The sequence below is a fragment of the Epinephelus moara genome, chromosome 1, assembly GCF_006386435.1.
Source record: "Epinephelus moara isolate mb chromosome 1, YSFRI_EMoa_1.0, whole genome shotgun sequence".
NCBI classification, from domain to species: domain Eukaryota; kingdom Metazoa; phylum Chordata; class Actinopteri; order Perciformes; family Serranidae; genus Epinephelus; species Epinephelus moara.
The window spans coordinates 35,968,361-35,984,042 of NC_065506.1; the positions used below are offsets into that span (position 1 = coordinate 35,968,361).

The 15,682-nt window shown below is 40.5% G+C and overlaps 1 protein-coding gene across 1 annotated transcript; it reads left to right on the forward strand.

Moving 5' to 3' along the window:
* The first annotated feature begins 1,484 nt into the window (after window positions 1–1,484).
* Window positions 1,485–15,028, forward strand: zgc:158482 (uncharacterized protein LOC100009650 homolog). Its single transcript, XM_050051916.1, has 10 exons — window positions 1,485–2,049; window positions 3,607–3,816; window positions 3,904–4,062; window positions 7,935–8,059; window positions 11,475–11,669; window positions 11,888–11,978; window positions 12,137–12,335; window positions 13,768–13,865; window positions 14,020–14,150; window positions 14,306–15,028. The coding sequence occupies exons 1-10, from the start codon at window positions 1,566–1,568 to the stop codon at window positions 14,480–14,482; spliced, it is 1,869 nt and encodes a 622-aa protein (XP_049907873.1). The 5' UTR covers window positions 1,485–1,565; the 3' UTR covers window positions 14,483–15,028.
* The last annotated feature ends 654 nt before the right edge of the window (window positions 15,029–15,682 follow it).

The window sequence follows — 15,682 nt, forward strand, 5'->3', positions numbered from 1 at the left end:
GCACACCATACTGTGCGCTAAGGCCTGTCGTAACTACCTTACGCCACTGACCTGGAAGTTGTAGTTACATGGTTTGGCCACTGTGAAAATTTGCCTCAAAGCCAAGCACACTTCCTGGGAGCCATGTGGAAGAGGACCTGCTCCATATGCAGATGAAAAACAGCTCGATCTGTAGTAACAAAAACACAACGATTCTTATTGTCAGGTCATTGTAAACTAATGAAACATAGTTATGAATATATGCAGCTTGTGTCTGTAGATGCCTCTAAAATCTACACACTGGACCTTTAAGTAACTGTTTGAGGCCAAGAGAGGTAAAAAATATTCTTTAAAAAGAATAAATGATTAAAGAACAGTGCAATAAACACATTTATTTGTTTATTTAACCTTACTTAACCAGGAAGTCCCGTTGAGATGGAAAATCGCTTTCACAAGAGAGACCTTGCCAAGGTAGCAGCCGATTAAAACACATTTAATACACAACAAGTACAACATATAATACGAAAATCCACAATAAAACAACAACTATTCAAACATGGTGGCCTCTCAAGAAAAACATGCGCATGTCTCTGTCACCACATTCTTTAATTTATACAAGTGTCTCTAATTTTATGTCTTTTTGAGGCTTGTTCCATGTCTAAGGTGCAGAGTAGGAGAATGCAGTTTTCACAGATCTGTTAAAACCTGGGGTACGTTTAAAAACAACCACCTGGAGGAGTGTAGCTGATAACAACCAGAGCTGACGCACAGAAGGGTGCAGAGGTAGGCTGGAACTTTGCCCAATATTGCTTTATAGATAAATACCAGTGCTATTGTCTGCGAATGGTCAATGAACTCCAACCCACCAACTAATAAAGAATGCAGTGATGAATCAGTGACTTTGTATTTGTGATAAAACGTAAAGCTGCATGGTATACTGGATCAAGCTAGGTAAAATGGAGGAGGTTGCATGCATATACAACATGTCACCATAATCAATCACGGGCAGAAAAGTACACTTTTATTTGTGTAGAAGAGCTTTTATCGTCTCTCAGCTCAACACATCTGTCCTGTGATCCTTTGCAGAGGGCCTGACCTTCAGGATTGGGAACCTTGACTGAACTGCCAAACTGTAAAATAGTGTAACAGTCCTGTTTCACTATAGGCCTTTTTTGTGTGTGGCTCCGCCTCCTGCATCAACTGACCCTGACCAGCTGCAGGGCTGTTTACATGGTAAAACTGCCTTTCTCACCTGACCCTGACACCAAAGCTACATGTGGGAGATATTTGCTTTATGATTGCTTGTTTTACATCTCTAAATAAGCCTTGATGCGATCTGTTATCTGAAGATCGAATACCACTTCCCACTTATCATCTTGTTTTTGCGACAAAAATAGGCAGAGCAGTATTCCCTTCAATCATCTGAATTCCAAATTATACACATATTTGACCTTTTCTATAGACTTGACCCAGTTTTTGAGTAAATGCTCCGCCCCACTGAACTCAAGCCTTATTTGCAGCATTCCTCAGTTTGCAGCAGGGGCTGCACTTTTTTTTACGGGACCTCAGGCTTTTAAACAGAAAACATGATGGAGATATATTTGTTTTCAGTTATTTTAGCAACTATCCTCATCACACCGTTTGCGCTTAAAACTCTGTCCCCTTATCTGTGGATGGATATTCTGTATTTTGGGGATCTCCTGCGCATTTTGGTGAAGTTTGTCTCGAGGCGAAGAAGGAGACCTTTCTTCTTTGTTTTGGACCGTTTCTTGGAGCAGACCGCTGCGCATCCACACAAGCCCTTCGTTGTGTTTGAAAATGAAAACTTCTCGTACACTTTCACAGACAAGAGGAGCAACAAGACAGCCAACGCGCTCCAGTCTCACCCCGGATACAAAGCTGGAGACACCGTCGCACTTTTCATGGGGAATGAACCCGCCTTCATGTTTACCTGGCTGGCTTTGGCCAAATTAGGCTCTCCTGTGGCTCTCCTCAATCACAACATCCGCTCAAAGTCTCTGCTGCACTGCTTTAACTGCTGCAAGGCCACAGTGTTGATTGCAGCCTCGGGTGTGTATCTGTGCACAGCAAAAATTTACTTAAAGTTAAGGCAGATGGGCGTGCTTTTTAAGGAGCTGCTGGCTTCAGTCATGCATTCAGGTTGGATGTTACATGGTTTCTGCTCATCAGTTTGACCCCAGTCATGCCTAAAGGTTCAAGCTGTTTCTAAAAGTTGTGTCCCATGTTTGGCCCTTATGTGGCTCAAATTTTAAAATCCTTTCCACCAGCAGAGCTGCACAAATAAATGAACAAATACAAGTTTAAAAATCTTCACAATCAGAATCTGGTTTATTGCCAAGTGGAGTATTGGTGCATAACAGCACATTTTTATGCTATGCGGTGCAGTTTTTAAAAAAATTAAGATTATGTTTAGGGAAGTATTTCCATCACATTGGGTCAAGTGACTGTTACAGCTCATATTTCATCAAAGATTTAAAGGGACTTGGGGAATTATCCTTAATACACCCCCTGCCAGATTGATTTTACACAGTCAGATGGAGGGGAAGGGGCTTAGGCTGATTATTAAAGGTCCCACATTATGCTCATGTTCAGGTTCATACTTGTACTTTGGGTTTCTATTAGAGCATGTTTATGTGGTTCAGTGGTGTTCATTATGTCTTTAGTTTATGATAATGACTTTAGGTTCTTTTATCTCAGACATGTTAGGATATTACATACCTTGTTTCGGCGGAAACTTCGCCTTCCTCAGAAGTGTCAAGGTATGTAATATCCTAACATGTCTGAGATAAGAGAACCTAAAGTCATTAACATGTTTATGTGCCTTAATGTTCAAAAGACACATTATTTCTCTTATACTAACTGCCTGAATGTATCTATACTTACCCTTTGTCTGAAACGCTCCGTTTTAGCGCCTGTTTCTTTAAACTTCCCTCCTGAAAAAGCCCAGTCTGCTCTGATTGGTCAGTGTTCCAGGGTTGTCCACATTTGCATCTCTGCATTGCAACCAGGGGAATGACTTTGACGTCACTCTGGAAGCACTTTCTATTTTCCTGGTTCGAACCCCGAGGTGGGGGAGCCCTTCTGTGCAGAGTTTGCATGTTCTCTCTGTGTCAGCGTGGGTTTTCTCCAGGTACTCCAGCTTCCTCCCACAGTCCAAAGACATGCAGTTTCATTGGTGACTCTAAATTGTCTGTAGGTGTGAATGTGAGTGCGAATGGTTGTCTTGTCTCTATGTGTCAGCCCTGTGATAGTCTGGTGACCTGTCCAGGGTGTACCCTACCTCTCACCCAGTGTCAGCTGGGATAGGCTCCAGCCCCCCGCTAACCCTAACAGGATAAGAGATTACGGAAAATCATGCATGCAACAGTTGGAAACCATACTTTTGTTCTCAAAATAAGTGCACATTGTCATTGTCCCCTGAACTAAACTCCCAGAGTTCACTGACAGTCTTCCAACCTCTCAGTAACTGTTGTCCATACTTCTAACTCAAAGTGAAAGTTTGCAAGGTTCAGGTAGGCTTTTGCATTTTCTGTAAAGCTGCCAATATCTGTATGTTAATCTGAAACCAGTATCTCTGGGTTATGATTGTATTGTGTCCCTTTCCAGAGCTAAAGGAAGCAGTGGAGGATGTGCTGCCCTCACTCATCGAGCAGGGTGTCACCGTCCTCCTGATGACAAAACACTGTGACACCCCTGGGATTGAGAGCTTCTTTGATAAAGTGGACGAGGCACCGGACACCCCGCTCCCTCGATCTCTCAGATCACACATCACATTCAAAAGTCCTGCAGTTTATATTTACACCTCTGGGACTACAGGTATGTGGTCGTGGCTGCTTTGGTTCCACAACAACGTACCACAGACGTTTTCAGGGTCTCTGCTTTTTGCGTCTGGTTGTATTTCAGGTCTCCCTAAGGCAGCCGTGGTCAATCAGAATCGCCTCTTAACAGCTCTGGTCGTTTTATCTTCAAACGGTGTAACATCCAGTGATGTCATCTACCTCAACCTGCCTCTGTACCACACGGCTGGATTCATCGTAGGCTTTATTGGCTCCATTGAGACAGGTGAGACAACTGAGATGTAGCTAAGAGCAAAGTGTAACACAAACAAGACTGTGAGGGCTGTGTGAGATTCCTTTCAAAGGGATGAGTACGTATTTTATTGGATTAATGTTGTTAGGTTGTTTTATACATTTCTTTGTTTGATAACTGACTCTATAGTTATTGAATTTTAAGCCAAACTGGTTCAAATTCAGACTGCAGCAAGAAGTAAAATCTGTACTAAAGCCTTTGGTAAGGTTCTTTGTACCTTCTTGGGTTTAACAGGTTGACTACAATGGTTTCCGACTGCAAGACGGTGATTTTTTCAATGCAAACTAGTGTGAAATCAAACTGATCACATGCATAACATTTTTGTACCATAAACCAAACATAATTTAAAGATAACCATATGAAACAAAATAGTTTGACACACCAAACACAAACTTTAAAAAAGTCACACAAAAGAGGTTGTGAATGCGAGTGGCTGTGAAATCCAAGCAGGGATGATGTGATGCATAATTTATGACAGATCCAGGTTCAGTTTGTCGACATACATTGACATACAGTAACTGCCCTAATAAAATCACGTTTCTGCTCTTTAAGGTAAATAAACTTAAAATTAATTTAAAACACCATTGGATCGGTTCAAAAGTACATCCTCACAAAGCTGACAACAAAGCTGTGTAACAGAAATTCGACATTACACAATACCGCATCTGCAGTGTCTTGATGGTGTGACAGTTAAGACTGAAACACAAACCATTGACGCTCCTTAAACCGTCGTACCTGATGCCTCATATTTTAAAATGTGGCTCTATTATGTTGACAGATTCACGTGTTGGTTCATTGTAATCTTAATCTTTGTTTTTTATTATTGATTGCCAATTGAGTGACTGCAACTCAAACAAGCTCACACAGGACATTTGGCTGAGCATTTTGGGAACCACAACAGCCCTAACAAAACTTGAAAATTAAAACCACATTGGATCAGTTAAAAATGCATTGTCACGAAGCTGACAACAAAGCTGTGTTACGGAAATTTGGCATTAAACAATACCACGTGTCTTGATGGTGTGATAGTTAAAACTGAAACATCAATCAGTGACACTCCTTAAACCGTTGTACCTGATGCCTCATATTTTAAAATGTGGCTCTATTATGTTGACAGATTCACATGTTGGTTCATGGTAATCTTAATCTTTATTGTTTTTTATTGATGGCCAATTGAGTGACTGCAACTCAAACAAGCTCACACAGGACATTTGGCTGAGCATTGTGGGAACCACAATTGCCCTAAGAAATTTAAATTTAAAAATTAAAACCACATTGGATCAGTTAAAAATGCATTGTCACAAAGCTGACAACAAAGCTGTGTTACGGAAGTTTGACATTAAACAATACCACATGTGTCTTGATGGTGTGATAGTTAAAACTGAAACATAAATCAGTGACACTCCTTTAGGGTTAGCCAGAGGTAAAGGTCATCTGTCCCTATTTTATGTCATTTATTGTATTTGTAAGGCCAATGCACATTAATCAGCATTTCTGTAAATGTGCCAGTGTTAGCCAGTTGGCTAATTTTCAACTCCAGTCCTTTGGCGAGATGTTTTGAAACCAATAAAAGGATAAAATCCACAGGACAATACACTGGATAAAGACAGCGTAGAGGCAGAAATACTCCATTAACTACAGCAAACAGAAATTCTCAAGGTAGAACACAGGTCATGCAAAGCAGCAAGCAACAGCAGAGCATCAGTACAATACAACAACATGACAACAACTAACAGCATGCGAAGAGAGACGAAGAGATAAATAAGATAAATACAATAGTCATTATGGAGGTCTTGCTCCAGCTCTAAAGTCCAGCTCTAAAATGTTAAAACATGCAGCTACAGGTCAGCAATATGGTCATGTGCACTAACACACAAGCCATGCGACACAGAGTCAACCATGCTGTTAATAAGATAGATATTGTATACACACCCATGTAGAGATGCATGATGACCGTCAGTGTTCATACCCTGGTATACAGTTTATTGGTATATCGCTGCAACCGTAGGCTGCCTGTGGCTGACTGTTTTTTGTAGCTTATGAAAAGTTGATGTTTTGGAGATACATGCATTTTACAGGACAACAAGGATAATTAACATATGATTATTGATCATTGTACTTCTTTATTATGGAAAAAAACAAAAGCCATAACATATAGTGACAAGAATGCAATCCATCACTGGCTTTCCACCTGCTATCACTGACGAGGTATAGAGGTGTCATTTGGACCTCAGATCTCTGCAGTTAAAAGGGAAGTAAGGCCTTCACAAGGTTCTCACACATGTTCCTAAGTATGGGGTTATAGTGCTGCTAAACCGAATTGAACTCATTCTCCTCCCTCCTCCTTCTCCCTCTGGTTTTCCCGCCCCTGTAGGAAACCAGATGAAAGAATCTTTTGTCACTGTGAACATGTAATCTGAACAGAGCCGGGTCAAATAAGACCAGATTACCTCGTCTTTATAACTGCTTCTTTCTAAATAGGCTAAAGTTCACACAGCTATTATATGGCTGAGTAAGCACCCTGAGTTACACACACACACATCAGGAGATGTCCAACACTGCTCCACAACAATCACTGTCCTGTTGTGCGCTACATGCAGTTCAGTGGAATACAGTTTAATATTGTTGGCACGAGTATCTGGAAATATTCAGGTCTCACATAAAGTGTAGTCATTCATCTTTAATTCAAGTCAAAGTGTAGAAATAACCAGGGAAGTTAACACAATATTTGATGATTTATTAAACCTAAAAAAATTATTACTTATTTAAAAAATGTAGACGAACATCCCAAAATAGACATGTCTTTTTGAAAATGGGCATCACCTGCATCTCTACTTTTGTAACAGAATAAAGTTTGAACAGAGCTGCTGTGCACCAGTGGGTCGAGGTCGGGTATTTTGAGGAGCAAGAAGAAGAGAAAAAGAGTCCATCAGCACAACCTTCCAGACCAGAAATCATTAAACCTTGAAAAGGGTCTTTGAAATAATGTGTCTAACAGTACAATGGTACAGGGGATCTTTAGGGGGAGATAGTAGGTCAACAGTAGATGACACATAGAAGTGGTATACACAGTGGGAACCTGAGGTGCAGGTCAGTTTGAGGTGCAGGTCAGCATACTTAGAAAGAAGAAGGTAGAAAAAGAAGATGACAATGAAAGAGGCATATTTAGCAAAAGTCTGGCCTGATCTAGCTTTAAGAAACTGCAACATAATTTTCTGTGTTTAAAGAATTGCTAAGTTATACCTATGGAGAAGTGTTCAGAAAGGGAGAAAGAGGAAGAAGAAGAGGAGGAAGACAAATGACAGATCCATGGTGGTCCATCAGTAGAACCTTCTGGACCAATAATATTATGTATCTAACCCACAAAGCACAGTGCCTGGGTTGGCATAAGCAAACTATTCTACATTATTCAGGAACTGAACTGACAACCTGTGACACCAATGGCTAATTACTATCCACTTGAACCAGCTGTGCTGGGAAACGCCTGTGGATGAACAAACTGTGTGTAAAGCCTAATGGCTGAGGTAAACATACCCATGGAGAAGTGTTCAGAAAGGAAGGAAGAGGAGGAGAAAGAAAAGTAATATATCCATGAGGATCCATCAGTAGAACTTTCCAGGCCAAAAATATATTTAATCCTTGAAATATATTTGAAATCATGTCCTATGTGCCATGATTGGTTTATTTTCATCTATGGGAAGTTAGATTTCCTTGGAAGGAGATGGAGGAGAATATTGGCAAATACAAGAGGGACCTGTCTCTAAAAATGAATCTGTCATGATGTTTCATTTCTATGCTGTTTAGCTCACGATCAAATTTTCTTTTTTTTCTGTCTTATTTTAAAGGGTCAACGATCATTCTGAGGAGGAAGTTCTCTGCCTCTCAGTTTTGGGACGACTGCAGGAAACACAGTGTGACTGTTGTGCAGTACATAGGAGAGGTGATGCGTTACCTCTGTAGCACATCGAAGGTAAAATGATTTTGACTCTTCCCAGCTTTTTCACACAGTGATGCTGCAGCCATGCACAGCTCAGTACTGCAACACTTAGCAGTCATTCAGTTTAAGTAGGAATAATATCTGTGTTGCAGATATTTGAAGATTTTTAAGTCTAATAGAAATATTTTGTAATGATTTTATTTCATTGTTCAGAAGGTTTTTTTCAGGAGCCGAATTATCCACAGAGGTCTCTTCCTCTTCAAAACAAACAGACCCGGTGATCTAAAACGTTAAAAACACTGAATAAAACAGTTTCATGTTATGAATCAGTCTTTATCTGACGCTGTTCAGCTCATTGCAGACGGTCCTCTAGCCCAGCACCTGCTAATGTGCTCACCTTTTCTTTCGGATAACTTAAGATCCAGACGTTCAGGAAGTTTTTACCAAGAGCCGAATTATCTGCAGAGGTCTCCTCCTCTTTAAAACAAATGGACTCAGTGATTTAATCAGGTAAAAAAAACTGAATAAAGCATTTTCACGTTAAAAAAACAAGGTTTTCCAACGTTATTTGGCTCGTTACAGACGGGCTGCTAACTACAGTGGTGAAAACGTGAATGGCCCTATCTAGACCCAGTGTTTGGTTTGTCTGTTCTGGGCTACTGTAGAAACATGGCAATGCAACATGGCATAGTCCAATGAAGAGGGCCCACTCCCTTTGTAGATATAAACAGCTCATTCTAAGGTAACAAAAACACAATGATTCTTATTTTCAGGTGATTATACACTAAAGAAAACATACTTATTATATTATAGTCTATTTCTGCCCTAGATCGTACACACTTGACCTTTAAGCTGCCGATTCTGCCCTTTAATTTTCTTAATTATTTTTAGTTATTCCATGTTTCCCCCACTTTGTTGCCTTTGTAGTGTAGAAAAGCCTCTGCTGCTGCAGTGTCTTGATCATGTGACAGTTCAAACTGAAACACAAACCAGTGGCATTCCTTTAGGGTTGGCAGGCGGTAAAGGTCACCCTCTTTCTTTATTAGGAGACATATCAGGAGCATCTGAATAGATTATACCTCTAAGTTAAGATTTCTTTTGGCTAAAGGTTAAAGGTAAACTATGCAGGATTTTCCTAAAAATTTTTTAGACTCATACAGAATTAATCCCTCTTAATCATCACTAATGACCCACTAGAACTGTGTAGCGGAGTATTTATCTGCAGAGCCTCTGCCCTCTTCCTGTATTTTCTTTTTATTTTCTGTGTTCGGGACATTTATGGCGTGTACCCCATGTACTCAGATCACGTCAGGGTAGGTAGCGAAAAAAAGGTAGCGAGCAGGTGCCAGATTGTAAGCAGCAGGCATCCAAGAGATACAGCACTGAAAAAAACACAAATAAAGCCAGGCGAAACGCCAAATGATAGTGAACCTGGGGTTGGTTTTCACTTTCACTTGGTGAGTATATCTGGTGTGTGTATTTACAAACAGTAACAACAATCGTGCCAAGTATTTCTTTGAGGGTGACTCAAATATATATAATTGCAGTGTTAGTTTTACTGTTTAATAACCTTTATTTATTCATTAAGTGCCAGTTTTTAGTGTGATTGCAACTCAAACAAGCTCACACAGTTCCTTTGGCAGGGCGCTGTGGGAACCACGCCTCCTCTCTGCCATCTTGACTCACACTCGAGACAGCTGCTGAGACAGAGCACTTTTAACCGGCTGCAGCAGGCTGCCATTGAGGCAGACCTACTCAGAGATAACTTTCCAAATCTGTACATTCCCGCAGCGCAACACAGCTGGCTTACCAAAATAGAAATTGTTAAATCTCAACTATCATATTCCAGCCTCCTGCGTCATTATCTGTAGGGGTTTGAACAGCGTGGCACATTATGGATACGACTGCAGATCTGATGAATAGGCATTTGTAAAAGGCATTGCACACCTCTCAGATTTTTTATAGGATGTGTCTGACTGTATTTAGGAGTACTGTAAACACTGTGCCTACATGTATGGCCATTCAGAGTATCAAATTGCATCACATGAAGTGCAGTCTCAATTTACTGCGTGACCCTTCTTCAGTGAGAGGAGGTGGTCTGTCTGTATCTGGTCACCACTAGGAATAGATGCTGGCCTTAACTTAGGAAGACATATCATGTAACTTGGCAACCACATGACCTTGGACTAGTATGGGTCACATTTATTACAGTATATGGTATTTCTGATACAGTATTTGTTTGGTTTTTCTTTAGAGAGATGAGTTTTTTTAAGCCTCACACTGTATTTCTTCAGTATTTCTTCTGTCTCTGATTAGGTCATTTACAGTTAATAGGTTCTAGCACTTTGATTATTTTGATTAAAGCCAGGGTAGGCACAAATCTAAGAAAAAATTACAGGCAGAATTTGAAAATACACCCTCCTCCTGCAGCTCTCCCCTCTTTGTCCTAAGCCCCTCCCACCAGATGACTGCAGGCACATGCACACATTTCATACAGTAACAGTTGTTTCCCATTATTTCATTGTACAGTTGCTTGCAGCTCAGTCACTCAGCTCTCATCGCACCTCTCTCTCTGTTCATCAAACTACAAATGAGAGAAGAAATAGCTAGCTAGCCACCCCACGGTCCCTTCCCCATGCTCCCCTCCACTGTGGAGGGAAAAGCGGGGAGCCACTACAGCAGCTCAAGTTCGGCCAATGCAAACCCGTCAGAGTGGGGTATCACAGCGGGCTGGAGGCCAGCAGCAGCGCTCGGTCTAACCAGTGTAAGGGCAGCAACAGAAAGTTTGCTGATCCTGCAGGACAGAGAGCATATCTTATTTTGTCTTTCATGTTGTGTAGCCTTTGTAAATGCTTGTGTTATCCAGAGCTGCTTTGTGGAGGAACTTGTTGCTGGGCACCTGTCAGTCTCTTTCTGTTTTTTTGAGCCATGCACTGTTCATATTTGGTGCTTCAAGTACTGAACAGATTGGTGGTATTAGCTTTGGGCGCTGAAATGTTCCTGCAGTGTTTACATTTGATTTCCTTCTGTTCAATGTCATCTTCACAAAAGCCAAAATGTGTCCAGACAACGGAGTCGGCATTTCTCTTTGGTAGAAGCTGCTCAGGTTGCTCAGTTGGCTCGATGTTTGAGTTCTCATCCATGTCGCTTTCAGGTTGTGGACTGGACGGGGTGGAGTCACATGACTACATACAGTAGTGCGCTTTTAAGGGGACAGTACATGAACACACACAGTAGGGAAAGTATTAGCAGAATAATAAAAAAAAAAAGTCGGTTAGAGGTTCTGAATGTCGGTTTTGATTGATTTTAAATTCACTGCCTATTCACTTCACTACTTATATTTACAGTAACTGTCTACCCAGCTTTAATTAGCCATCAAACCATTTTTTTCTTTAGTACTTAAAAAATGCTTGTTGTATTTAATTTAAATTTTTATGTGACATTACAGAAAGAAAATGAAAAGGACCATAAAGTACGCCTGGCCATTGGCAACGGTGTCAGAGCGGAGATATGGAGAGAGTTTGTCAATCGCTTTGGGAACATTCAAATCCGAGAGTTTTACGCCTCCACTGAGGGAAATGTGGGATTTGTCAACTATGCAGGGAAAATTGGAGCAATTGGACGAGTAAACTTTTTTCACAAGGTGAGAATGAGATTAAAACAAACATATGCGTCTGTTAACATTGTTCCTGCTATCACTGACAGCCAATTTATCAGTGTGTATGTTGGAATCACACACGTCATATATTAGAATGCAATGGTTGTCTGTCAATGAATATTACGGGAATTGTGTTTTTTCTGCTGTTATAAAAATGTGTTGGGCACAAAATGCAACACTGATGTCTTTACTTCCTCCTGTAGAGGCTGTTCCCCTTCGCCCTGATCAAGTATGACACAGAGCGGGATGAGCCAGTTAGAGATGCTAATGGCCTCTGCGTGGAGTCGCCCAAAGGTAAAGGAAACTCATGTTTAAACTTGAACTAGCATGTACCATGATGCTCGATATTACATCTGGACTTTTCACCAACTAAATTAGGATGCCAATGATTGGGCAAGTAGTCCACTGATAGACATTGGCAGTAAAAGACGTCTCTTGGCTTTTTCTTTAAGGTGAGACAGGACTGCTGGTGTCAAAGATCACAGACATCGCTCCTTTTGTCGGCTACGCCAAGAATGAAGAACAGACGGAGAAGAAAAGACTTCGAAACGTTTTCAAGAAAGGAGATCTTTACTTCAACAGCGGAGACCTGATGAGGATCGATAAAGACAACTTCATTTACTTTCAGGATCGTGTAGGTGACACATTCAGGTACAGAAATTCACCCTGCTTGGATTTTGAAACTTAGTTTTTCTTTACTTATTTACAGAATCACTGTTTGTAGTTTATCTTTATATTCATAAAGGGTCGTATGTTTTTTTCCCCCAGGTGTGTTTTTGTTTTTGTTATATATTTTCATGTATATCCTCCTGTTTGAGACGTGAACCGAGTTATTGGTATGCAGCTCTCTACCAACACTATCAGAACTAAAGAATTAATAGGAATATTTTTTCTAGTCAACAGCACATTTGAATAAACACAATACATGTACAATACATTTCCTGTTGACCTCTTAATGCAGTTTTCAGCAGTCCTGCAACATTTAAAGATGTTATATACGACATTCATAGTCTGAGCTGGGACTGCCTGCACACAGCTCTTACCTCTAACGTCACAAGCAAACATAGTGGAGGCTAAGCCAAAATGGCGGCAGCTAGCAGTGCTAGCTGTGGTAGGGTGCTCGACACTTTTGATGTCTCTCCCTCAATAGAAATTGAACTGTTGCGCATTGTTTTCAGTTTATTCTTCAGGAAAAGGTTTTAAGTCGTCTCCATGGTAACCAGAGAACCTCTTTTTTACGCTTTGAATCTATTTCTGTGACATTTAGTGAAGCTTAATCTGCACTGACAGCTTGAATCACATAAATGTCCCGCTGTATAGGTGCGTTTTACTTTTTAACCGTATATACATTGATTGATAAGCTCCCAGTCTGTGAGCAATAGGTTCCCCTCACTCACTACAGTGGGCTGGGAATTAAAATCAATGAATCAGTAAATACACTATTGATTTCTTCCTGAAGGTGACATGAAAAGTATCTTGTTTCAGTAAATGTCAGTCAGTCTGGTGAGAGCTGTTGTCTCAGCTCCACAGGGGCTGCTGCTGACTGACAGCTGCTTCTGTGGACTGAGACACAGACGCTAACAGTGACGACAGCAACAGCGCTGATAAAGCTTATAGTATTAATCTGGAGGGTAACCAGAGGATGGGCCTTTGGCTTCTGCGTCATTATCAGCGATAACAGCTGTATGAATGCAGTGTAGAGCAGCAGTGAGTAGCTAGCCAGTGGGATACACTCACAGGGACTGGGCCTGGCTTCCAAAATAAAGAACAAAAAAGCCTCAGTTACAGCACACAGAGAGAGTGTGATTTTACCCTCTGCTTAGGACGCCACTACTCCACTTTATCTTAACAGCAAATAGTTGTTCGCTGTTACAGTAGTTTTCAAAATCTCATATATAACCTTTAATGTACAACACTGCATGTTATGCCCTAGGCTTCTTTAAAAAAAGCTAGGCGAACTTGTATTTGTAGCTCAGACATGGAGGTGTTTCAGTTTCCTCACATGCACAGACCTGTAAATTGTACTTTTGTCCCAGGTTAAAAAAGCAGCCTATATGAAGTTGTAACTTGTTTGAGCCTACAGGTGGAAAGGCGAGAATGTGGCAACGAACGAGGTGTCCGACATCCTGACGATCAGCGATTGTCTCAAAGAAGCCAACGTTTATGGAGTCCAAGTACCAGGTGATGGTCATATCCCCTGTACATTGTACCTCACAGTATGTTTGATAAGAGTGTCCAGACTTCCTCATGGCAGAACATTGAAGAGAGACATTGATTTGATAATGGATTGGTAAATGTCAGTTTCAATTTTGTATTTTCAATTTTTGCAATGAAGGGCATGAGGGGCGGGTAGGAATGGCAGCAGTCACTGTGAAGGGGGGTGCTGAGTTCAATGGAAGCAGAATATATAACCATGTGGTTAGCTACCTGCCTTCATATGCCCGACCTCGCTTTATCAGAATACAGGTATGTTAAACTTCACACACGCTTCACTGCATTTCACTTCTGGAAGAAAAACCATGTATCAAAAATAATGCAGTATTTACGCCACCTTTTCCCCATTGTGTTTGCAGATTATGATACTTTGATGCTTTTTTGATTAAGTATTTTGTACCACGCAGAATGCCGTTGAGGTGACGGGGACTTTCAAGCAAATGAAGGTGAAGTTAGTGGAGGAGAGTTTCGATCCAGGACGTATCCAGGACCCTCTTTACATCCTTGATGATGCAGAGAAAAGTTACGTACCGCTGACAGCTCAGGTCTACAGCTTCATCATATCAGGACACATCAAACTATGAGTAGACTCTCAGTGTTCATTAAATGTGCGGGCATTGATACTTTTAATAATGAACTTCAGCTCAGTGACTGAACAGAGATTTTAACTCATGTTATTTGTGTGTTGTAAAATAATATGGAGACATAGTAAATGGTTTCATTAAAAGCAGTAGATGGGATCAGAATATAAATGATATATTTACTGCCAAGTGATAATATAAAAAGTACATTTACAAGCATGAGGACTTCTGCTTTTACTTTATTCAGTCTAAAAATGGTGTTGAGAAGCAACGCTGTACATATGAATTATCAAATTGTTTACTGAGATGCTTCTGTCAGCAAGGATAGTGGTTATTAGACTTTCTCTAAATTTTTTTTCCAGATTTCTGCCTACCCAGCTTTAATGCAGTGCTTATAGGAAAGACTTGAGCAGCATGTAATTGCTTAGAGTTACAAAAAATATGTAGCACAAGTCCTAATATGAATTTCATGTTTATGTGTCAATATCTGTAAATATGAATTACCTACATTACTACATCTCCTATAAATTAAAGTAATTCTAACTTGTTTCCATGTGTATATCACCTCTGATTTACTCGTAATAATCAAATCAACACAGAGACAAATTCCAGGTGTGACTGAAGGGGACGACCATAAGGTGGAGACAAATACACATGCAACCAGAGTCTCTGTCCTCAGTGTAATTGAGATACACAGCACATTACATTTGACATTATATAAACTAATGTAGACACCCTAAAATGACACCTTGGTGTGATTATTAAACATTGTGTTCCAAAACCATGAGCATTCATCTGCAGCCTATTGTCTAAATTATCACAGACTGCTGAAGCACTAAGGCTTCTCGTAGGTGGAACGACTAAGGTGCAAAAAAACATGACAAACAGCACATAGGAGTTTGTGTACGCTTCTGTGTTTAATATGTTCTGACATGGACACCATGTTCATGCACTCTAGTGGTGTCCAGACACTATAACGTTGACGACTTTTCTAGGTTAGTAGCAGAGAACAGCTAAATGACTGTCGTAAACATTATCAGCAACTAAAACATTTTTTTACATGAATGAAAACAGTATTCTTCTTGTGGTTATGCACATGTTCAAAAGCCTCTGAGATTGGCACAATTTCAGACGTCAATAACTGCATCTAAAACACACAACTGTGCTGCAAAAGCCTGTATGGGTTTCTTTAAGGGGGGTGTT